General features: G+C 44.8%; 1 protein-coding gene across 1 annotated transcript; it reads right to left on the minus strand.

The window, feature by feature from the left end:
- Window positions 1–4,895: 4,895 nt before the first annotated feature.
- BLMH (bleomycin hydrolase) lies at window positions 4,896–24,945 on the minus strand. Its single transcript, XM_075112761.1, has 12 exons — window positions 24,809–24,945; window positions 24,424–24,621; window positions 23,911–24,020; window positions 23,112–23,253; window positions 21,788–21,876; window positions 20,414–20,506; window positions 16,143–16,298; window positions 15,501–15,659; window positions 15,336–15,403; window positions 14,797–14,914; window positions 12,315–12,384; window positions 4,896–5,903 (listed from the first exon to the last, which is right to left on the minus strand). The coding sequence occupies exons 1-12, from the start codon at window positions 24,819–24,821 to the stop codon at window positions 5,752–5,754; spliced, it is 1,368 nt and encodes a 455-aa protein (XP_074968862.1). The 5' UTR covers window positions 24,822–24,945; the 3' UTR covers window positions 4,896–5,751.
- Window positions 24,946–25,800: the final 855 nt, after the last annotated feature.

Genomic DNA, 25,800 nt, shown 5'->3' on the forward strand with positions numbered 1-25,800 from the left:
CTTGCACATCGCAATCATTCACAGCCTTCCCCGTTTCGTCCCGTTCTGAAGGGTTTGCAAGGACAGACACCATCGTGCCTCACTCACTAAGCCCTTACGCCGGTCGAAGCACGGTGCGTTAATGCGTGAGTACCCGTCTGCGGGTGAGAGCCCCTGCGGTGGATGGCAGGCTGCTTCTTTCCTGGGAGGTGGGAGGACGGATGGTTCGAGGAATCTGCGCCTTCCCTTTCCTACAGATTTCCAGCTCACCACTGCTGGGAGGCTGGAATGGATTTTCCAAACTCAATTTTTCTACCCTTTCACGAGAAATAAATTCTATCTACTTTGGGCTTTGGCTCCCTCTGCTCTTTACATAGTTGTATGGTTTGGTTTTTTATGTTTTAAGGGCATCATGACCTTTGAGGATTTTCTCTGTCTTAGTCTCTACTTAGAGTAGGTTCTTTTAACAAGTTCTGGAACACTACTGTACACCATTCATCTTGGTCAACGCTTGCAGTTAAATTGCTTTCATCTGCTCACCTCAGTGGCACCCAGTCAGTATTTAGTTATTTTTGTAGGGCATACAAAGCTGTATATTAAGAACACAAAACCTCCTTTCATGACTTATCCTGGCCTTTTTGTTCAGTTGATTTTTTTTTTCATTAATGTCTTCTGCAGCAGCATGGGGGTTTTTTTAATTTCTTGCCAAACAGTCTGGAGCCTTTGGGGCATAATATAAATAACAGACTTGAGATTTCAGGCAGACCCCTCAACTTCATAACATTTATTTACCCCGTATGTGAAAACCTTTTGGGTCCTGTATAGAGTCAGTTCCAGAATTTCATGAAATTCTCTATGCATTGGTGGGCAAAATCCTAATGATTTAGGGAAAGTATGAAAAAAAAAACAAAGGGAAGAAAATGGACTTTACGCAAAGTGTAACTTCAAACACTTCCACAGTTCTCCACAGATCAAGCAGCTGTAGATCCCAGTGACTGTCACCAGCACAAGAATGAGAAGCATCGATCAAATTACCTAATGACCGTAGTGCCAGCTGTACTAAGAAGAGATTAATAATAATGCTGCGAGCATGTCTCGGATTCACTGCTAGTAAGAGGATAGGAGCAATCTTCCAAATAACACAAACCAATCAAATCCTAAACATTTATTTGTTCCCATCTTTCACTTAGTTAGGAACCAGACTGCATTAGGAGCTATTACGATTGGCTTTGGGACAAAGGAAATTCTGATTGTCCTTCCCTACTATTTTCTAAGCTGACTGTGCTGGGACGTACATCTGGGAGTTAGATGGGCTTTGGAGAGGTTTTGCTATTTCCACTACAACTGTTTGGAGAGTGCATTCGGGTGGAGAAATTGATTCCGAAAACCTAATAAATGCCACCACACATAACCTCTCCTCCTGCCCCTTCCTTTTCCTAGCTAGCAGCAGTTATTATTTTCTGACTTTTGATTGAATCTGAGATACCTTTATAACATTTTCTGTCAATATTTTCCACCTGTCAGAGGAACCGTCTTTGAATTATCACATGAAAACTACATCGTTTCGTTGACAGACTGGAAAAGGAAACTGGGTTAGCTGGCTGCTTCCTCAAGAGTCCAAAAGTCTTTTTAAGGATTTGCAAAGGATGAAAACTGAAGAAAGAAGCAGCACTGAAACACAGAGGGGATTAATTGGGTTTGTTGTTTTGTTCTAATCTAAACATCTTTTTATCAGTTGGATGTTAATTTTTTTTGGTAATCTGAGTTTACGGTTGATAAGGCATAGAGCTTGCTTTGCTGAGAGGCTAAACCTGCAGCAAGCTAGGCTTATTCCCACAGTATTTCCATTCCATCAGTTGGAAAGAATTTAAATTTTTTATCATCCCTGAACCGTTTCCTGCGAACTGGCAGGAGCAAAGTAGCCTGTTCCTCATTTACACGCTCCCCTTCGACCCTGCGGAGAGGTGCTGGGCCAAGTCTGCTAATTCAGTGTCGCCGCTGGGCTGCACTCGGACTTCCACGCACCTGAGAAGAGACCGAGTTTCTTGTGGATCCAGCTGTGCCTCGTACTAAGCAGGACTCCGAGAACCTCCCTCTCTGCATGGAGCATATGGGCTCTCGATCATCTGCCTCAGTTCTTAATCCCCCACTTGAGGGCTGCTGATCACATCAGTGATTTTTCCTTTAGGACGAAAGGGCAGAGCAATCCAGTAAACATCACATCAACAGGAGCCGTTGATGGGAAATCATTTTATACATACTGGTTTTATTCACATTTCAAACCCCTGTTTAAAAACAAGCCCACTTGCCTGGAAGACGTGACAGTCTGTTTTATGGATAACAATGGCAGCTACTTGTCAAGAGCACGCAGATGTTCATTCCTACCAAAGGCACAGAACTGGTTTTCATGGATGGGTATCACACAGGCAGCAACACAGAATATCCTAATATTGTGCCAGCCTTGAATTAGAGAGTGTCATTAGCACGAACCTTAGAACTTCTTTCTTCAACTGGAGTCCCCAAAGTAGAAGAAATATACATCTCGCTTTGACGTATGTATTTCCCCTCCTCTTCCCCATTCCTTCTTACGAAGAACTTATAAAATTGCTGGGCATAAAGGCAAAACTGTTTCTGCCAGATCGGCTTCATTTCCTATAACACATTTTAGCCATGTGGGTTTTCTGTGCTTATTTGAAGGAAAGGAAAAAAACATACTATTGTATAAGCTGTACAGGGAAATATCTGGGCAACAGCTGCAGAGATAAGCACACGTTGGACAATACTTTTAAACACTCAAAAAAACTGGCTTGGAGACTGTTTTTAATTTGTCAGACTCAATCCTCATCAGCGCTGCCATGGGCAGCAAAAATGTTAGTTAAGCTCCAGAGAAAAAGTTAACTCTGTTTGGCTGCTATCCCCCTCGCATAGATAGCTTAAAGGAAATAGAAGAACCAGTGTAATGTCATAACCAGAAAGATTTTGGAAGACTAAAATACTGACCTTTTGGAAGGAAAAAGCCCCCAAAACACCACATGCATTAGTCATAATCAAAATATTGTGCATAATACAGCTTCCCAAGAGATTTGGCTTTGTTTCAGAGCCACCAGGGTTCAGCATCAAGGACAAGACTGTTTACTTGCAAGTAACACAGTGTGAGGTAGAGGTTGTGCATCACAGGCCCGTAAAGCCAAAAGGGACCTCAAGAGATCATCTGGTCCATCCCTTTGCCAAAAGGAAGGATCAACTCTACCAGTGCCGTTTCTGACCCGTTCTTCTGTAACCTGTTCCTAAATATCTCTAACAACGGAGGTGTCACACATCCTCAGGCACTCTGTTCCAGCTCTTCACCATTTTTACCACCAGAAAACTTTCCCTAATCTCACTAAATCTTGCTGCAGTCAAAGCTCATGACTTTTTGATCAATTTATCACGAGCAGCGGGAACAAAATTCCCTTCTGTAAAGCATCTGTTTATGAATGAAAGGAATGTGGTGGCTCCCCTTTTCTGACTAAACACCATGTTTCTTTCAGCCTTTTACCCGTCGCAACTTCAAGTCCTCTGGTCATTCTAACCCCTCCTCTCTACACTCATTTTGGTTTGTAGAACCCTAAACTAGACGCTGCACTCCAGCGCGCTCCCCAGCAGCCTCGAGCAGAGCGTGAATCGGGAACGGTGGCAGATTTGACAACAACCTGACAGATGTACTTGACAAGTCAACTACTCAACAAGGTCCTGATAATTAAAAGGTATGCCCAAACTTCCACAGAGATAACCACGCCTGACGCACGCTTCTGCCAGCCAACACTGCAGAAAGCACAAAAGGTCATCTACCTGTCTCAAGACACAGAAGATCTGAGCGTTGAACTTGGGAGTCTTCTAGATTAGGAAAAACCTACTGCAGAGGAATGCAGCCTTATGGTACTGCTCATGACCATTGCTGCTAGAACAGGCAGGCTGAGAGCAACAGCCACTTGCTCCTGTACCCTCACGGGCCTTGAGATGCCAGAAAGCCTTTTGGACAAGCCCAGGATAATATAAGCTGAATTTCACTAGAAGGGAACCAAATTATAGCATCACCACACTGCCAAGATACATCCTCTACCTCTCCAGAACAGCTTTGCTACCTTTGCAGAAAATACTGCAAGAGGCAGAGTCTCTCAAAACACATCATTTGAGGACAGTAACAATAACCTGCTGCTGTTCCACACCCAGCTCTTATCTAACCAGCACTCCTGCCCACTTCAGGAAGCATTAGTCACAGCAGGTTGAATCACCTTGGGTGACTCCTAGATAAACCCTAATCTGGATTTAGTTCAGCAGGCAACACGCAGGCTTGATCAGCTTGGCATTTTAAATGTATGAACATACATATACACATATTTGTAGAACTAGCATGAGACACTTTCATAATAATTTAGTAACTTTCTAGCCCTGTAGTCCAAGGGGAAGAATCAAACCAAACTGTAGAACGCCACGGCCATACCAAACCTCCATTGGCTTTCTTTTCCTTTGTTCTTGACTTAAGCACCATCTGCCTGCTACCCATTGTAGCTGCCAGTTGTGTTTCAGCGTGGTTCTCTATCCTCACTTACCCTTATTTGCCTGTGACCAAAGCCAGTACAGAACAGGAACACTGTCAGTGTGCACACAGAGGCCGCCGGCCATTTGGGCACAATTTAAATGGAAGGATTAGTACCGTGCTCGTCGCCAAACCACGAGTGCCTGTAGCGCATGAGATACTATGTTTGTGTTTATCTTTGTTCAGTCAGAGGAGCATCTTTACTACAGAGAACACAAAGCAGCATGTTTTCCTGATATCTTCATGTTCTGGCCCACTTAGATTTGTTTTTAGAAGTCACTAATCTCTTTCCATTTCATTAGTTACACGAGGCTCATTTAAAAAAGAAAAACAGATGTACAGTCACTTTAGAAAGTGTTTATTCAAAAGCTTCATAGCACCATCTTGTTTTTTAAAACATCCAAATAAAATGCAGCAATTAAAACATTGGTTTTTCTGTTGAGCATGACACTAACTCCACCTGTGAACATATTCATGTTTGTTCTTGCTAATATAACTGAAAAATAGCGCTCCTGTGCACACAGACATAGCACTGGGCCTTGATACGGGTTGTCCAGTCTAGCTCAATAATGGAAGAATAAAAACAATGAAACTGGAAACCTCAAGCTCAAGGAAACCGTTCCCCCCCTCCCCAAATACTGCCAGAAGAGAAGATTTTCCTAAAGGTAAAATTTAGCAGTTTCAATCTTCCAAGACTTCCAACAAATCTAAAAACCATAAATCTATGAAATATGTCGGACATTCTTTTAGGGTACAAGTCAGACCATGGATGGTTAATTTGTAAGTATTTGATGTATTTGTTCTAACAATCACCTAGCTGTTAATTCTAAAGGGCCTTTTTTGGCCATCTTTGCTAGGGAAAACACTGGTCAAAGTAATTCTATTGAGTTACTATGCTGATTTTTATTAAAAATTTAAGGTAAAATCAAACTGCCATTGATTAGCATAATACAATACATTTTCATTACTTTTTTTTCCTTTTCCCTTTTTAGTTTTGCAGAGTAGCCTGTCTGAGAGCTTTATTCAGCCAAGTCATTAAAGCGCTATTTCCCAAATATCCTTAACTTATATTTCAATAATATGGACCATGCTGAGTGCTTGGTCACATTATCATTTGGCTATGGCTTCCAACCACGGGAATTCTCTATTGCATCTACTTCTGGTTGACCGTTAAGAGGCAAATATTCTGTAGTTCACTTGGCTAAAGCCCCCATAGGGTCCCAAGCTGGCAAAACAATTGGTTCCTGCTGCATCACTGCCAGGACATCTTCTGGTACGTGCTTCTTATCCACCACAACTTCGTACACGTACTCAGAAAACCAGTCGTCCGTCATGATCAGGTAACCTGGGGATGAAAACAGCGCGTTACAACCGAGAACCATTCCCAATACAGTGAAGCAGCCACATGTCCGGGTTTCACCTATGAATGATGCATTACAAATGGGACTTTATCCTACTTGGCATCTCTCAAGACAAGGGAAAAAAATAAAAGAAAGTAACATATAGGCTAGCCGAATGTACTTTGTGTGCACTGAAAGACCAAGCAAGAAGCCTGTGAGAAAAAACATTAATCATTTATGCTTCCTCTGTTAAAATAGGCATTGAAAAATGCTCAAGTGAATTACAATGCCTTAAAAAAAAACCCCCACCTTAGCATTTAAGGCAGGATGTAAAGTTATCTGAATATCTGGCTTTAGGAGTTTTCAGGGTTTTGGTAAGAAAAGGGCAGTTTTCCAGGCAAATATCCAAACCATCTTTTGCTTAAGAAAACTTTGCTGCTTTAGGTCTTGCAGTAAGAGAAGGAGGCCATCTGCTTTCCTCAAAAACAAAGCCGTCTAAATCACACTTTGGCTGAACTAAACCTTAATTTTCTCCCTTAATATAATTCTTACTGAGAATTTTGGTGAACAGCCTTTGAACTGGAAGACAAAAGGTCACACTTAGAGTAGCACAGGTTTTAGCAGAAAGCTACCACTGGAAATAAGCCATTCGAGGTGAACGGAAAATAAGAGTGGCTGGGAGAAAGACAGCGTTTAGAAGACAGATGAGAAGGCTTTATGTAATAAAGTTCCTCCTGTCCTTATACAGTATCATCACACAATCAAATGAAACAAGAAAATGTGCAAAGAATATGGACAATAAATGCATCTATCTACACCATCTTGTTTCTAAAGCAAGAGATCAGATAATTCCCATAAATTAAAAACCCTATCAACTGTAACCTAAGCCAGAAGCCATTTTGGAAACACTGCCAAAGGCAGCTGCCTTGATTATTCTCTCTTCAGGATATGAGTTCTTGGGACACACAAAAACCTCTCACTCCCAAGAGCCAACAAGTAATTGCACCCTGAGAGGATAATGAACTCTGCTGCTGACATCCTGTATCTCGAAGCTTGACAGTGCTGATTAGGATCGCGGTGTCTGAACAAGAAGGAAACGTCAAGCAGAACTTCAGAACATGCAAATAAGTAAGGTCGCTCTCTGAGAATGCCTGTGCCCGGTGTCACAATGAAAGCCATTACCAATTTCTTCATTAAAAGGAGACACATACTTCAGACGCAGCAATTCATACGCCTAAGAGCCTGCCTAAGGCAACCCTGAGCTCTGCACTCCACGCAGGTAATGGGCTGGAGCAGAACTGAAAAGTTTAATGCATTTCTGGGCAGGGCACACAATGCAGTTTTACCTCAGGCAATTAATCAATGGCTTCTCCTCAAACCATTTGTATGTTAAGGCCAGAACACGGAAGAGAACTTGGAACAGCATCTTGTAACAGAGCATAGCACCTGACCACGACAGCGTACCTGCCTATGAGGCTGGTCCACATCTCTAACTCACCCGAAGGAAAACCTAAACATGCAGCGTTTTAAAACTGACAAGCCGCTGGCCAGGGCGAGCTCAGGCGAGGATGAGCAGCCAGCAAGTTATTGCATAACCTGGGATTTGAGCACATGAAAATAAAGCGCTTGCGAAGTTCCCAAAGGGCCTCATGCAAGGCACTTTGTGCTTCTGCCTTAACTCCTCCACAGGGGGGAGGAATCCAAGCCATTCTGTCATAGCGTACTCACGGGATGTATATACATGCATGGATGAAGACACTAAGCATCTACAGTTAAATCTTAAAATGTCTTCATGCAGAAGAGTAAGTATTTTACAGTCAGTACAAGAGATTAAAGAAGTCAAAAGGGAGCTGACTTCTAGCTGGAGATGTACCACGAGAAAGTTTTTTTAAGCCAAAACAAGCAGAGGGACCCCTATCAAATGGATGTGATAGTGTGATTTAGTGTTCCCCTCTTGCTTGCTTTTTTTTTTTTAAAAAAAGCTATCCGATGGGATAAGCCGGGTTCAAAGTTAGGTAATAATGTACTGTGCCTCCAGAACAAAAGAGTAAGCAGAATAAACTTGCCTGTATGGCTGACAAAGTGCCAGTAAAACACAGAAAGGAAATATTTGACTGGGAAGTGACTTTTTTACCTCAAAAAAAAAAGCAATGTTTGTCAGCAGCTGTGTTCATTCCTTGAAGAAAAACAGACGGGATTCCAAGAAACACTTTTACAACAGATATGAATGTAATTACTAAATATTTAGGAGAGGCAACACTAGGCTGTTCCCAGGGCTTCCCTTTCTCCAGGACAAGCGCTACCACAAGAATCCAGTCCTACCCACTCCACAGAGTGTGAGCGTATAAATAACTTCACCCCACGATACCCAAACCAGGAGTCAGTGTCTTTCCAGTCCTGCACCGTGCAAGTCTGGGGAAGCAGGTGTTACCTGGCACCTCAGACCGTACTCAGAGCAAAGCAAGAGGGACCCCTTGTGAAAAACCACTTCCATTCCTGACCAACCATAAGTCATTTGTTTGTTTTTTAATGACTCAAAGCCTGGTCTCTGGTGTTTTGTTGCAGACTGTACCCTTTATCATCCTGTCTAAGAAATTATGGAGTTGGGGCTGACTTGTATCCCCCACACCCAACTGGGCCCTCAACTGGGATGTGCCAAGTTTAACATCATTCTTGGCTGCCTCTTCACTGATGTGGATTCTGGGTCGCTGTGCGGGGCTTATCCAAGCGCAGCTTCCTAATTCCTTAACAAGGCAGATAAGATAAAAAAATAAGTCACCACCAGAGTCAGTGACACAGCAAGAGAGCTAGGACAGACTGCAAATCCTCACCCTCCTACACCAGCTAGCACTGGATGTTGAAGAATGAAAAAGCAGGGCAGGAGGGAGGGGAGGAAACCCTGTTAAATTACCTCTTCTAATGTTTGAGAATGAGCTCTGAAGGCTACATCCAACTGCCTGTAGCTCAACAGTGGGTTTTTTGGTCGTTTAGGAATTCTCCTCCCTGAAAAATGTAGTCTAAAATAGAGTCAGGCTTATCAAGTTCTGATGGGATTTTCTGTCAAGGCACTCTTCCAGGCAATTCCCCAACAAAACCAAAATAGAGACGGTGAGTGAGACTTTCCAGAGCTGTGGTCTCTACCAGAACAGAGCAGATCAGTGACACTGACTCACCCAGAAAAGTTCACACAGATGGCACACCTACTATACATGCATACAAGGTACACGCAGGGTTTATTCAAGTCACTCTGAGGTCCTATTGTATTTCAAAGGAACAATTAGCTCCTCTTAAATAGCTCTAGAAGAACTTACTCTTGAAAAGTGAATCTGTGTTTGGAAAAGTAGTAACATCTAAGGAGAATAAACTGTTACTGCAAACCACGTAGCAAGTTAAGCTTACAAAGCTGGCAAACAAGTTCAGTAATACTCAAAGACTAGCTAACTGGGTTAATTTTGTGTTATTCCTGACTTAAAGACTGAGGCACCACACTTCTTCCATTTCTAGTTGCTGTAGGGGTTTGGTTTTTGATTTTGGGTTTCACGCTCAAAAGCCAAAAATGCGTGCAGCTCTCCCCACGCATCGATCACGGCCTCCGCAGCTCCCTCAGCAGCCGCTGACGCCCCAGCCCAGCGGCACCAGCACAGAGCTGCCGCTCTTCAGTCACAGCTCAACAGGTACAACTTTCACTGCCAGTGTCAGGTTTCAGCCTCCTGCACCGTGGTTTGGGAGCAACAGCCAATATCCTGAACTCGAGCCCGGTCTTCCTGCAGATCTAACAAAGAAGGATTCTGAACCTTGGCCAAGGAGCCTATATGGCTAGCGCAATCAAGGCTGCTGACAGACGCCTATTAACTTCAGAGCGTTTGGAGTACTAACCAAAGTCCACACTGAGCGGTTGGTTGTAAAGCACGCTGAGTAAGGCACTTCCTTCCTGGAAGCATTCCTCCGGTAGCATCTAACTTCAAGTATCTGGAGTGTCTCAAAACAAAGTGTTCTGATAAGAGCACAACTAACCAGGCATTGTTATACGTTATATTCTCTATTACACATAAAGGCACGTAACAAAATAGTTATTAGTTTGTATTTGGAGACAAGAAAAGTTTTGATGTTATTTTTGTATTGATTTGGCTTCTTTACTTAATCCCACATTCCAAAGTACGTTTTACTACTGTCACCCTGATGAGCCTTGAAGGCCAAACGTCACCTCGGTTTCACCGTTTGGTCAAAACTAATGATTTTCATTGGAATACTTTGCTGTGAATGTATACAGCTAACTCAGAACAGACTACTGTAAGAGCATGGGGCCAGAACATAAATCAAGCCACTGTTCCAAAAATACTCTATGTTTTAGTTAGCTCTTCATGTATAAGATATCAAAGGCTTATTCATAAGGCCACATCCTAAAACAGAGTTTTCCGGAAATAGTCTATTCCCAGAGGAAACCCCAGACATCCTGGGAAACTTCAGCCATACCAAATCTTGTGAGCACAACATTTGGGATTAATCTGCAACAGAAAAATGTGGTCAGCAATGACTACTGCCTTGTGCCCTGGGACACACTGCAGCCGGCTTGGCATGCTCGCCAGTGAGTTATCATGGCACGGCTGAGTCCGCATCCGGCCTGTCTCAGATAGGGGATGACAAAAATCACGGAGACCTCGCTCCACTCCAGTTGTTTAGGAAAAGCTGACTGCAGGCCTTGGCAGGGCAAGTAGAAACGCTCCACGCCATGAGCCCCGCTCACCCAGGGCCAGGGGAGGTCAGAGCTGGCAGGGAAGCACTCATCATTGCCAGGCTGAAGAGACTCAGAGCATCTCCTAAACCACCGCTCAGCTGGGACTCCCCGTTGTGCCCACACTGCCAGCCCGTGTGCCAGGCCAGGCGGGCGCACCCACCCCGCCACAGCCCTCCGGCACTCACAAACCCTCTCTACAGGAACAATAGCGCAGGCCGAGACAGTCGTCAACAGGAAAGCAAGTTCATGCAGAAAACCTGCATGGTCTGAACTGCATGTAACTGGATTTCGTTGTTGCTAGTGCTTGTCACAGCAGAGGAACACTGCAAGGATGCCGCAGGTCAGGTTTTCAGCACAGCTTTAGAAAGGCAACCAGAATTCTTTTTTTCCCTGCTCCACAGACTGCTTTTGGAGCTCGAAGAGTTTACATTGCAGCTGTCCACAGCACAAGCTGGAGCCAGCCATACCCTCGTCTCCTCATCTACAAAGCCAGCAAGTAAAAGCTTGCAGTGACTGATAAACAGTGCTTTAGAAGAAAATATAAACCACTTGGGTTTCACACATGACTCAAGAAGATGATTTAAGTAATATCAGTGACAGCCAGCATGAAGTCCCCAGAACAAGACAGCTGTAGTGTACTGTTTTAGGTTCTGCTCTGTTACCAAAAGCTTTAGTACGTTTAGAAGTACTGCAATGAAGTCTTTATTTCTCCTTTCATACCAGGAGGAGAAAGCATTTTATACAGTGCAGTTCTTGGAAGTGATGCTATCTTATTTGATGCAGCGAAGCGTTTCTTATCTGTCGTCCCTTTATTAAAAGATCGGTTTATGTGCCCACTGGAATTCTTGGTATTTCAGAGAAGCACTACCATATTTTCAGGATAATACTACCAGATTTTTCAGACTTGTGTTCTGCAGCAAAGGATTATGAGCAACAAAATAACAGAGGTTCAGCTCTTCCCTTCACACACTTGTCCAGCTCCCACAGCTGCTGCTTTCTTTTTTTGACAGGGATAATAGCTGGCAATTTGCTTGTGACCAGCAGCAAACCAGTATACAATGCTTAGGAAAATAAGCAGCTTTACAGCAAGGAACTAACCAAGCTTAAAGAAGTTATTTTCTCGAAGTTTAAATACTTCATTTATGAACTCAATCTGAAGTCTACCGGTATCTTCCCATTACCTTCCATACACAAATTAACCAGTCTGGTTATTGGACTGTCAAAAGCCGTAGTGGAAGGACAAGACATGCCCCGTATCACTGAGCTACACTCCGCGTTCCACTCCCAGCCTCCACAGGGGCTCCTCTCAGCTTTGTCCTCCTGCCTTTAGCACAAAGATGACCTGCCTGTCAAGAAGCATCAGCTTCTATCGCTTACGGCCATCTCCCAAAAAATGCATTTCCCTCTACAGCTGAACCTGCAACCACAGTGTCAGTTTATCCAGTGACATTTCCTGCTTCTCCATTCAATGTTTACATTTGATTACTTCGATGTAAATCACACTTAAGCGAAGAGAGTTTGTCTTCCAGGAATACAGTGCCATAACTCTGATCTGTGTTCGCAGGCTTGTTTCATGCACACCCTGGTGAAGGGCACACGACACCCCCCTTTCCCCCTTCCACCTCCTTATTCCCAAACATTAAGTGCAGCTTTCTGTGCCCGTTACTATAAATTACTTTACCTTTATTACCACGGTCTTCGCCCCAGGAGTTTTCCACTCTCCATTTTTCAAATCCCTCTTCTTGCCCATCCTGTGACAAAACAAGTCGATGGCTATTCAGTAGTGAAGGACCACGTCAGTTTACAGCAGCCAGCCCTTCCAAGTCTAAATCCAGCGCCAAACCTGAGCTCCTCTCCCAGAAGTCTACAAGCACTAGCAAGTTTCAGACAATGGTTTCTTGCTAATGGTTGGAGAAATGTAGTTTTTTAAAATATTTGTCTATCCGCTAACATGAACTATGAGAAAACGTGGTCAGGAAGACAGCCAGCAATAAATATTTATTTTAACTGGAAAACTTAAATTGAACTAAATTCAAGTTTGGACTCGACTGACACAATTTAAGCATCCTTCCCCATCACCTGTCAGGACACTGGGCCCTTCTGAAACACAGAAGGCACAACTTGCTTGAACGAGGCGTCAGAGGAAAGGAGCAAGGGCAATGAAGCAACCGTAGCTGTGTGTAGCAGTACTGCTAAGAGCAAGTGCAAACACGTGAAGAATCTAGCTGAAGGACACAGGCCCAGCTCTGGTGCTCTGAAAGATATACAGGGCTTCTAAGGAGCACGAAGCACATTTGGTTTCACGTTCAGAAGCACGCCGTGCCCTAGCCTGCACCGTGTGTGTCTGAAGTCTGGTTCAAATCTACCAAGTACATAAAAGCTGTGAAAAAAACAGCTTCATAGGCTTGTGCCACAAGGGAACTGTTGCTTCCTTCAAGCAGCCTCTCCTGAGGAACCAAAGAACAGTTATTCTTCTGCTACTACTTTTTTTTAAAATGCAAAATACCTGGAAAACACCCCACAAATCCATTTTTTAATATCAAAAGGAATCTTGTTGTATAGCTTCTATTCTTGCTTAATAATATATAGGACAGTCCTTAAAATGAGATACTCCAGAGCTACCAGCCTGAGGACAGGTCAACTCTTGATGCTATTGGACAGGAACTGGGATAAACACATTTATGTACGTTAAGTTTTTAAACCAAAAGGTACATTTAATCCACATCAATTTTTAGTGTTGTAAAATCATAATAGGATTTTTTTTTTAATCTTCAAAGCCTTTTTATGAAGTAGGTAATCCAAAGCATTACATTTTACAACCTAGTTTATCAAAGCTCCTTTAGATTAAGTTAAGGTTTAATGGAAGACAACATGTTCAAACACAAAATAGAAACAACTTAGTCCACTTTGAATAGGGACAAGCCTCTCAGTGCTGAACTTGTTTAGGGTAACTTCTTTTCAACTATTATTTTATTTTAGAGATACCACCCATCACACACTGACCGTATGCACATCCTTTCCTTAAAGGAATCAGATCACACTTGATCACATTTTATGGAACTATAAATTTAGGCATCGAAAAGTATGAATTTAAAAATACCAACCATGGACTACAGCTGCCAGTGAAGTGCAGCCAGTAACTGGGTACAGTAAGTACCAATATACACACTTCACTTGCGGATAAATAGGTTTGGAACACTGGAAGAGTATCATGTTTAGTGTCTAACTGAAAAAATGAAACTAAGACTATTTGTTCATGCAATCTGATACACACAGGAGTGTTAAGAGCTCAGATGCAACAGGAAAAGTTATGCTGAGTTGTAAAAAGTAACTCAGAAAAATTCTTCTTCCTCACAAGTCCCATGTCAAGTCCTCAAACTCCTGAGCTCAAGCAAACTGTTACGTGCCAGCTGTTATTTCTCAAGCCAAGGTCACGTTGGACAGGAAGAAATCACTTCAAAGAAACTTAATAATGACATCTTCTGGAAGTAAATGGAAAACACAAATATTGCAGATAACCCTGAGCTGTAAATTTTCACATGGTTTTTTTACGTCATATGCGCTTTGTTATGCTGCCAGGAACAGATTTAGTTGTGGATTCATCTCAGCCTACTGTCTGCCACAGAGCTGTTATGGACAACGTTTTCCTTCCCTAATTAAGAGGGGGTCAGAGGTCACATGCCAGTGAGTTGCAGGAGGTTAGGATTGTTGCTACATGCCTCCTACTGGCATTTTAACAGAATGCTGTAAAACATAGACTGGACTAACCCATGGAATGGGGTAGGGTAGGAAATACTCGCTGTCATACCAGATTTCTTGCTCAGCAAGATACAGAGTCTGTATTTAAAAATCAGTTAATGTAAGTTGTGTGGATTCTTAAAAATAGCTTTCCTTTCCCTTTCTCCAATAAAAGGAAAGAAGCCCTTGCCTTGCCTAAAATTCTTCCTTCCTTGTTAAATATTTATAGTCCTGAACACTCAGTCACAAACAAACAACACAGGGAGACTGGACAGCCTAGGCTTGTGCACCAGGGCGCTGTGGCACACGCGCTGAGCTCTAGCGGAACCGCTCACACACTGAACGAGCCCAGCACACAGAAACAAGCTGCCAGAGGATTTGAGTACCTCTGTGCAAGCGCCAGAGCTCCTGGAGGGAGACCCTACCTTCTCGGTGACGGCCGTCAGGACCATGGCATGGGTCATCATTGATTCCCCGAAGATTAATCGTTCTGCTTTGTTCATGTTCTTGACAGAGACACCAAACACCAGCTCATGATTATATCTATTAGGAAGAGAAGCGATATCTAAAAGGACGCAGAGAGGATTCTCACTACTAAACCAGAGAATCAGCCAGCTGCACTGTCCCAGGAGCCACCGCACAGGCATGTTAAGTTCAGCTATTTTTAGAATCAGAATAAATGTGAAAACTGATCCCTTTGGGAGTTTCCCCTCACCAGATCCTAGACAATCCACATGAGTAAGATGAAGAATTGCTTGTAGTATATCATTTAAAGATGCACTTAAGATTTTAGCTAACAAGTGAAAAAACCAAACATTTCTGCTACTGCTGAATTACTTAAACATTTTTTTGGGGGGGGTATATAACCCAAACTATGGGCAAATTAGTTTCATAAGCAGCCAAAGCACCGTTTACATCCTAGCCAAGTATCCCAAACGATATTCCGCTTTGATTTTCTACTTACATATTCATGTCATTGATTCCCAGCTTGCAATAGAAGTGCTTTGCAACGTCGCAGCCAAACCACACAGCCTACAAAGAGAAGGAAGAGTCATGTTAGGCTGATTCCCAACGAGTTTTACATTACGAGAGTTGTACCATGGCATCCGTGAAGTGAAACCAAACCAACCTCGCCGTCCTTAATAGATGCCGCAGCTAATTTTTTCAAGACATCAATGGGCTGGTTGTTATAGAGTGTTTTCCTCCCTCCTACCATGTTGCCCAGGTACTCCACTGTATACAGCCTGTTGTACGGGTTCTGAGGTCGAGGGTCGTTCACCAGACAAATCTGCCAAAAACCAAGATGTCGTAGGTTAAGGTGCGACTTAACTGAAACCTTTGAGAAGTGAATCTGGATGGATTTCAGAGCATTGCTTCTGTCCCAGCTAGCTGCGGGTCCCATTAGCGAACAAGCCACTTGGCTGAAGCGCCAGGTTTAAGGTTTTGTTTGTTTTAAGTTTGCCTCATAACTGTGGCATAGCAACTTTGCACATTATTCCTGCTCTCTAATGGCCATCTTATGGCATTTTATGCCTGATTGGATCCTTACATATTTTATCATTACAAAATGACAGGTTTTGACCAATTGAATGGTAGAGCACAAACAGGAGAACGAGAACAATAACCACAGGGCTGTCTTGGACTTGTGGGAGCAGTATCCATACCACACAGCAGTTACAGGGAGGACAGTACCCTTGCAACAGCGGGAAATAAGTGGCCTAGCAGCAAGAAAAGAGGTCTTGGGAAGCTGCTGCCTTTCAACATCCCCAACCTTGTCCTCCATGTTGAAGTAAGGCTTCACATGCTCATTGTAGAACTGGAGCGGCGTCACGGGGCCATATTTGTGGTAGTTCTTCTCCTTATCCCGGAACTCCCAGCAGAAGGTCTCCGGAGGGTTGCCCAGGCAAGTACTCACTATTCTGAACACCTGCCCAAAGAAGCAAACAGCTGTGAACTTGCTGAAACTTGCAGGTCTGCCTCTCCTACCACAGCAATGCCACTGAGGAATGGACTTCACATGAGAACCAACTGGAGAAATGGGGTCTTAATGTCCACCTTTGAAGAACATTAATAAATATACACATATGAATTATTTGCACTCAGCTCTGGAAACCTCAGTGTTTCAACAGTTCAAAATTCATCTGAAAAGCCACAGAAAACCAACAGCCTCTCACTCCATTCTTATACTCTATATTATCTGGCAAAAGAGAAGCTTAAGGTTGAACTTATAAATTCTAGGTTATCCTAGGAATGCAGCAGCCAAGAGCAAAAGCCAATACGCTGCCCAGTCTCATTTCAACATCTCATAAGTAATTCTGAAGCTCCTCGAACAAGATACTTCTTGACTGTCAAACTGAGTCTAGAAAGGCCAGAAAGGCATTCTGAAAGGCATTCAGCATCGCCTGTTCCACCACACTGAGACAATCCGGACCTTCTCACGTGCATACAGCACAACATTTTAACCCGGTGGTTCTCCTGTACTAACCCCTTTTCTCCTGTAACATTCATTTGGATTTCAAAGACAGGCCTTTGCTTCTTTTCAAAAGCCTAGAATAATCTCTCTGTGTTAATACATTTAGCAACGTCTCAGTTTAGGGTTGAGCTGGCAGGTTATGTAATTTAATTCAAGATCCCTGCCTGCTGACCATGACGTCCTTTGCAGCTGGCAGCTTTCTATGGATTTTTTTTTTTTTCTTAGCACAAAAATTTGACCTTCAAGTCATCAGCCTCCCTATACATCTCAATATGAAACTGCACTTAAGGATTACTACTGTGCTTTCTCACAGGGCTTATCATAAAACGTGCCAACACGTAGGCAGTGTAACCAGATGACTTGCTTTGGGGAAATTTAGCAGGACCTGCAACAGGTACTCTGGGGACAGAATTCAGTCATATTTAAACAGGTTTGAATCTGGTTTACTTCAGCTGACACTGTTTCAGGTCTGTCCATCTCTTGAGCACAAGACAAGTCTTTTCCTTGCAAGCAACCAACAGGTTATTTAAAATAAGAGAAGGGGGAATAAAATCTCAGCTGCACCTTCTGCACTGGGATCCAACGCCCATGGTTTGCGGCGGCTCTCCCAGGCTGCGAGTCTTCACACAGGAGAGGAGACAATACCTTTCCCAAAGCTGACTTACTTTCGGGAGCTCGTTGAGGTGATTTATATAGAACCTACAGCTCCATACGAACCAGCTTTGTGCTAGTGGCAAAAGGAGCGCCACGTTCACGCTAAGTAATGCCACGCGCTGTGCACAAGATACAAATAAAGGTGTTCTTCCTCCAAGCAACTTAACAAGTGGAGAGATGTAATTACAGGTTGAAATAAGGCTGTGGGCTTAATGTTTTTACAGGAAGAACTACACATTTATTTCTCAATAAATATGTAAGAACAAACATAAACCCCATAGCTACTACAAATATTCAGTTTTGCACAGACTGCACAAAGAGGTGGCATTTGCTGTGAACGCACCCACACTCCCTCAGGCAACCTCAAATGGTGAGAGATGAGGCTATGAAAACAAAATAAGAAAAAACCACCTAAAAGGAGCACAACGAGCAAGGGGCCTCCAGCCCGCGGAAGGAAAGTGATGGAGACAGAAGTTTCAAGCTAACAGAGGCAGCGGAGCCTGGGAATGGCCTCCCTCAGTTGTTTGGCCACCACACCCACCACAGGCCATCTCTTAGTATCTCACAAGCTTCCTCTATCAATAAATAAAATAAGGAGATTTAAAACTAAGAGGTGACATATCACTCTAGACAATTAGAGCCAAGATAAGGCAAAGATATAGTGACTTGTGCTAAAAACAAAGTGATTAAGGAGGGGAAAAGGACACTCCTGATAAGGAAGGGTCTACAAAGGACAACAGTAAAGGAAGAAAAATTCAACTACATGCACTGCACTGATTTCACCTTCTGACCTGCTGTGCACTGCTTTGATAAGAGGGATGTTTATACAGTTCTGGAGTGAATATTTAATCTTGTATTCCAGCCCCATTTTAGCTAGAGCAATGCCTTCCAGCATGAGCAAACCAAGGTTTGCTATGCAAATAAAACTCCACAGAACAAAACCAAGTTCTGCTTTGCCACATACAGAAATAGATGCGATGCCACTTACATTATATATAAACACATGACATAAGTGTGATCGCAAGCCTTTAAAAATAAGTGTTTTTAAAGTATACAAGACAGGGGCAATTGCACACTGCCAACTAAAATGCTTCTTGAAAGAAAATCCACTTAAGCTGCAAACCACTATTACCACTGCAAGAGGAAATACTGTGTTAACTTCAGAGAATTATGCACAACCATTTTACAGAAGGAACTGCAATCAGCTAACGAGCCTTTAATGCCAGTTCCAGGATCCCTTGGCAAGAGGCTCCAAAGAGACAGACATTTTGCAGTGAACTGTATGTCATTGCCCTAAATATGAACATCTCTAGGAAGCTTTTGATGTCTGCTGTAAAATCCTCCGACAGCTTTTGGATGCACATGCTGGATCTAACTTGTACTAATTCACCTTTAAACTAAGTGCTGATCGGCATTTAGTTTTAGTTTCAATAGTATAACCCAAGGAACACAAATCAGTTTCCTTTTTTAATCTAACCTTAGATAAAAAGAAGCAACAGGTTTTTATGTTAAGTGCAAAGATGAATTTCCAGAAACCAGACCAACATATTACAAGGCCCTTGAGGGGCTGGAGCGTGTCCAGAGAAGGGCAGCGGGGCTGGGGCAGGGTCTGGAGCACAAGTGTGCTGGGGGGCGGCTGAGGGGGCTGGGGGGGTTTAGCCTGGAGAAGAGGGGGCTGAGGGGAGCCCTTCTCACTCTCTGCAGCTGCCTGAGAGGGGCTGGAGTGAGTGGGGAGGGGGTTGGCCTCCCAAGTAACTAGCAATAGGACAAGAGGAAACGGCCTCAAGCTGTGTCAGGGGAGGTTTAGGTTGGATATTAGGGAGAATGTCTTCACTGAACAGGTTGTCAAGCACTGGAAGAGGCTGCCCAGAGAGATGGTGGGGTCACCATCCCTGGGGGTGTTCAAAAAGCATGTAGGCGTGGCACTTGGGACATGGTTTAGGAGGCCTGGGGGTGTTGGGCCGATGGTTGGACTTGATGATCTCCGATATTAGTGGGACTGCCTGAAGCTTTACAGAACTAGCCCAAGGTAGGTTCTGGCCCACAGGGATGTTTCCTGGACTGCAGAAAGACTTAACACACATAACCTAAACATTTGATTTCTTGAGTCACCTAAAGACAGACATTGAAGCCACTCAGACACTTCGTATGTTTGAGAAACAAGTGAAACTTTTTTAAAAATGCATGCACTTGATCACGCTAAAACAGCCTCAACTTTTAAAATTGCTTTTGGTTATTTAAGAATCAAGTGTGAGGACCACTGAATACAAAAAGGGACACATGCCACTGTCATTCAGTGTAAACAGGTGGAGGGCCAGCCACTATGCACACACTGCACGCTACAGACTCGCTGATTGAGTTAATTCACAGCCAGAAACAGATGCTGCGACTCCTTCCTCTGCTGCTGCCAGGATCAGACTACAGCTGGGATTCAGCCTTGTGTTCAGCTCACACCTTTTCCATACTGCAGAGAACTCCCTTTTGTTGTTCTTTTCTGCTCTCTTGTGGGGAGTTTCTGCAACAACACTCATGCAGTAAGATTTTACATTCAAAGCCATCAGAATGCAATAGTCAACCCGCCTCCTTCCTACTACTTCGCCCGATAGGCCACTCTTTTGACCTCTCAAGATACAAAATGGTGCTTTCCTACAGAAGCAGGCAGATGCCTCTAAAATGTCATAGTTCTGGAACCTATGAATTCAAGATATTTGTCTGGAAGTATTAACTCAGAATGAGATAAGCAACAAGCCACTAAAAAACCTCATGTGAATACCTCCAAGCGCACTGCCATACAAAACGCCCTAGTTAAGCAAGCAAAAGGCTGATCCAACAGCTACAGAACAAGAGTAAGCAAGAAACCCCATCCATTCCAGCCTCATGCTCCAAGAAGATTCATGTCACACAAGTATATTTACCTCTTCTATCATCGTGTCCATTGCAGCACAAATTTCTCCTTTAGTTGTTCCACTTTCCACCATGTTTCTTAACCTCAGGCAGTATTCTCTCATCTATTTAAAGAGAAACTTATTTTATTATAAGGGTATGAAAGGTGCCATCTAATGAGGTTTCAGGACTTCCTATCCAGTTGTTTCAAGCACCTATTTTGTTCTTCATAACACGCTTTCAAAATGAAAATCCCTTTCAGGAGGCTTTGCTAGATATTGATTCTTTAAAACAAATCAAGATAATTGAATTATTTAAAAGATTACAAAAAAATCCAAAATTAGCAAGTAGTTGCAACTCAATTACTATTTTCCAGGCATTGATTTGAAGCTTACAGTCATTAGATCTTCTTAAGGCTTGACTTCTCTTGGTTCTGTAAGTGATGCTGCAACATCCATATGCGTTGCCGCCTCTGTGACTCAGAACAGACTCTCTCCATACTGCAAAATTTTGCAATTCTAATGCATAATTGATCTCTTGGTTGATAAAAAGAACGGAGCATTTCCCCACCGCATGCAGAATTGCGGTAAGAGCCACACACGCTTCCCATTACTGTCACCATCCGTAAGGCCAGGAGCAGTGAGCCGGGCTCCCGCAAGACCAGCTGGTTTGCAACAATCAAGACTAGAATAACATTAACACTATTCCTTATGTCTAAGCTCATTCCAGCACATATTTTACATTTTTAATGTGGATTTCAGCAGGCAATTCTCCCCAGGCACGTAGCATATGAACTGGGGAAAAAAGCTTTATTGGCTTTTCATCTAGCTACCTAGGCTAGCCTCTTCCCCGGTGAACTCCCTTTCTGTAGTTCAGGGAGCACGCTTACACCTTCCTACAAAGCCGCACGCTTCTAAACTGAAAGCTGATTTTTAAGATTCAGTGTCCTGAAAACACTCTCTTTTTTTAATCTTTTCCATCAAATTTGGCAGTAATCTCTAGAAACCTTGGCAGACTCGTAGATGAAATACTGAGGGGGCAGAAAAAAGTCACGTAGATGCCAAGTGCTAGTTTTGCAGAAACAGGCTTCATCAGCCACCCATCAAGAATTAACTTTTGGGGAATTTGAGGATTAGGAACAGTTGCTACTAAAACCACGCGAGGTATTTCCAAGCTACTGAAGCCTGGCAATGGCCGTCTTCCATAAACACACTTCCCTGCTCCATGTTTCAGGATTAACATCAGACTTTGAGACTTCAGGCTGCTTTAATAGAAGCAAGTGAAGTTGCTAAGACGCACTTAATACTTTGGCCAATAAAGAGAAATGAAGGTGGTTAGGAACACCTGGAGCAGGGTCACTCCCATCCCCTCCCCTTCTTTAACTGTATCATTTAAATCAATTTTACCTTATGATTCAAGATCTCATTCATCCTTCTGGTAGCCTCTGTGGTATGAGACTCCGGGAAGTATTTCTTGGGGACAACACCATACTTTTCTAAAAGTAAGTAATAAAACTATGGGTTAACAACTGCCTCCTCCACACAGCAGATGCTGGTGCTTCCGCTTACACCCACATAAAAGCTAAATGTAGTTGGGTTTTGTGCAGAGATAAGGGAAAGTCTCTTATTTAAGAGTTACAAATACTCAAAGTTTACATTTTAATTTGTGACTGAATCTTGACCTCCGATTGCATTCCACAGGGATCCCAAAGGGTGGAATCCCTGAAGGGCTCGGTGTCATTTAAAAGTTCTAAGCTAATTATTGCTTAAGAGGCTCTTTTCACCAGGAAAAAAACCTGATTACTTGAAAATTAGGCTCCTGAATATCTTCTAAATAACTGAGCCTCTTATGAATTATTCCATGTATTTTATCTAAGATTGACTAACTTCCCAGTCTCCTTTCCTCATCAACATTTATAAGACAGCAGCAGCAGCTCAGTTGCTTCCTGCATCATGGTACCAATCGAAGATCACACCGCACAAGGCTCTGGATGTGACCGCAGCATCCAAAGTCTTCTCTGCCCTGATTAAATATTTATAACAATTGGATGGGGGAAAAAGTAACCTCCAGGCTTCAAAGAAACAAATCCCTTTTGTGATTCTAAACTGGCATTATTGGCTTGTTGATTTACAAAGGCATCGCATTGTTTCCCAATACAAATGAAAGCAAATGAGAGTGTAATTCAGACCTGGAGAATTATCTCCTTAATTAGTGTAAGGAGGATCCCACTTAAACTGCATCTTTGTGAAACCAGCGTCGCCACATTCCACATAATTTCCCTCTCACTGATCCTTACATAATCCTTCTCCAGGCTGCAACTCTGAGTCGTTTTGCTTCTGCCTTGCAGACACACCCAGGTCTAGCTGTGTTCTTTCCTTACTGTGTGCTCTAAAAATTGTATACATGGATATAAACAAATGGGGTAGGGTTGATGACCGACGGAAAAGGGGATTGAACCTTTTTACTACAGGGAAAGTCTGGGCTATCTAAGTACTTCTGCTGATCTCCTGGGCTTCTACCAGCAGCAGCAACATGCGAGAGTGAAGATCCCAGACAAGATCTAAGCCTAATATTTATAAGCTGGCATAAAAAAGGTCTTTGACTAAAAAGAGGTCGTGGCCAATGGCAGCGTGTTCCTTATCAAACTCCCAGGTCTCAAACTCAACCTCTTTTCCTATTTCACCCCAATGTGCAATTTCAGGGAGGGCTCCCAGTGACCAGTTCTCTCACCAATAATGTTAACCAGCATATCCCACTGTCCACCATCATTCGTGGGGTTGGAGAGCAGGAACTGTATCAGTCTTCCTTCCACAGGCTCTTTTTTCTGAGCTGTTTCCACAAAGGCATTTAAAAAGTAGTAACAACGTTCGACCTGGAACAGACACACGGGAAAAACAGAGATTTCAAGCACAACATTGTGCATTAGTTCATTCCTGAGCATTCAGTTCTTCAGAAGTCTTCACTAGATGAAGCTACCGTCTGCTCATCTAGTGAGGGTTTCATTTTCCCTCTAGCATTCCAGGGCTTATCCAATAAACTTATTTCTGTCACAGACCAAATATTTAGGAGTTAGCACAGAGCTTGAGGGTAAGGGGACAGGAAACAGAAAACAGACATTATGCAACAGAGCCTGGCCCAAATTAGTACTAGATTTTCTTGATTCCCCTTAGGGGAAAAAAATCAGGCGCACAGCTCGCAGATCAGTAGGTCACAAGCACAACTAAAAGCTCAGACAGTTACAGTCACATTTCCCCCGAGCCTCCCACAAGTAACTTTTGGACAGGACTCGAAAAAAGACTTCTACTATTCTAAAACATTAACATGTCGACAGCTAACTTCTCACACTGGAAGTCCCACTTTGCTCAACCCACATTTAAAATACATATTTAAAGAACTTCTGAAGTGTCTTCTCGTGTACGTTTTCCACCTGGATCATTGAGACGGTCCAGCCTAAAAGAAATTCTGTCCCAATACTAATATCCGATGGCGTAAGGCATCCCAGCACTGCCCGCGACCTGCCCGACTGTACCTTATCCCAGAAAAACAGATACGACTGGCTGAATTCAAACTCTTCAATGTTGTATTTCTTCATGAAAGGAAGACGCATTGCGTTGAGGCAGGAAAAGATCCAACATCTCCCTGAGAGATCAAAGGCAGAAGAATTAAACTGGCACGTTTAAGAGCTACGTAAGATTTTTAAACACAGGATTCGTGACACCGTTCCGCCGCGAGCCTTTGGCCCGCTGTTCTGGCCAGGGTCGTAAAATACCGAAAGGCTTATGAGAAGCCTGGAAGTCTCTTACTGCGAATGCAGGTCTCTCAACTGGCTTCATCTTATGCTGGACAGAGGGGAACACGGGCAAACGCTGTTATTAACCCGAGACGATGCTGCAGGGATGCAGCCTTGCCCAGAGCCCGGCACAAGGACGCCAGAGGCAGCCACCGCTCCATTATTCCCCCCCAAACGCCAGGGCCGCCGAGGGAGCGCCCCCCTCCCCCCAGCGAGCACCGATCCCGCACCGGCGGCCCGGGAGCCCCTTACCGGAGTTCTTCTGGTTGGTGACGGGCTTGCCCTCGGCGGGCACGGCGTGCTGGAAGACCTGCACGGTGTCCTGCACCACCTGCCGCTGCAGGCACACCTCCAGCGGGTCGCTGCACGTCGCCACGTTCTGGGCCAGCAGGAACCGCGGCTCGGCCCGCAGCCGCCGGCTGAAAGCGGCGGCCTTCTCCGTGCTCAGCCCTGGGGGGGCACGGGGCAGCGTCACCGCCGGCCCCAGCACCCCCCACACCGGTAACGGCCCCCCGCTGCCCGGTAACGCTGTCTGTCCGTCCGTCCCCCCCCTCCGGGCCTTTCCCCTCCGCCCCCCACATAGGGGGCACCCCTCCCCAGCCCGTTACCCCGGTAACGGCCGGGCCCCGCCCCTCACCGCGAGCGTTCATGGCACCGGTGGCGCGAGGTCCCGCGACGGAAAGCGCCGCTCAACGGCCGAGCCCACCGGCAGAGGCGGCTCTTATAGCCCCGGCACCGGAAGCAGGAAGAAGGGGGGCCTCACGCAGCGGGGCCGGCGGCGGACGGCGCGACGCGAGGGACAAGATTGCGGCGGTTGCGCGCGCCGTTGCGGCGGGGACCGGGAGCTCCGCCCCCCTCCTCTCCTTTCTCCCCACCTCCCGGCGTTCGAGAACGTTCGGTGGCGCCGCCTCAGGCAGCGCGTGGCGGCCCCGGTGGTCCCGGTCTGGTCCCAAGTGGCCCCGGTGGCCCTGAGTGGCCCCAGCCCAGCCCCGGTGGCCCCGATCCCAGTGGTCCGGAGCAGCCGTGTCCCCTCAGGCCCGGCGTGGCCCTGGGTGATGGCGGCATGGCCGGAGCACCCTGCGGCGCCTCGTGGGAGGGCCGGGCTGGGCCCCGCGGGGTGACATCCCTCCCTGAGCACCCGCCAGCCTCCGTCAAGGACATGCTGTGGATCACGCTGCCGAGGCGCCCCGTTGAGCAACAGCCCTGCTCCTCCGAGGCGAGCATTCGCGCATCACAGACTCAAATTGATTTACAGCACGGGGCGTTTATTGACGGTGTTAGTAACGAGCAGTTCCAAGGCACGATGGGGCCCTAAAAGCTTGCCAGGACCTTGAGAAAAATACTGGAGTGGCGTATTTGTTGCGGGGAGGGACGGAGAGGTTCTCCTGCCGTCGCAGTGCTGGAGCATTCCCGCGTGTCCCTGCGTATCATCGAGCGCTCGGGGCTGCCCCGAGCCCTGAGGGCTGCTCTCAGCCAAGGGAGGCGTGCGAAGTGCCGGGCAGCATTCGCCCTGGCCAGCAGAAGCCGAGGTGCCCGTCAGATTACCGGGAAGGGGCAGCAAGCTGGGTGCCCACCACCACTAACGCCCTGTGGAACGGCGCTGCAGGACGGGGCCGAGAGCACGGCTGC

Source organism: Phalacrocorax aristotelis, chromosome 18 (assembly GCF_949628215.1).
Source record: "Phalacrocorax aristotelis chromosome 18, bGulAri2.1, whole genome shotgun sequence".
Classification (NCBI taxonomy): Eukaryota; Metazoa; Chordata; class Aves; order Suliformes; family Phalacrocoracidae; genus Phalacrocorax; species Phalacrocorax aristotelis.

Bases quoted from the DNA above. Each gene is read 5' to 3' on its own strand.
- BLMH (XM_075112761.1), bottom strand. The intron at 20,507-21,787 runs GTAAAATTGATT...CTCTTTAAATAG, and splicing joins ATGAGATCTTGAATCATAAG to ATGAGAGAATACTGCCTGAG. The intron at 12,385-14,796 runs GTAGGGTCTCCC...GTTTTGTCACAG, and splicing joins TGACGGCCGTCACCGAGAAG to GATGGGCAAGAAGAGGGATT.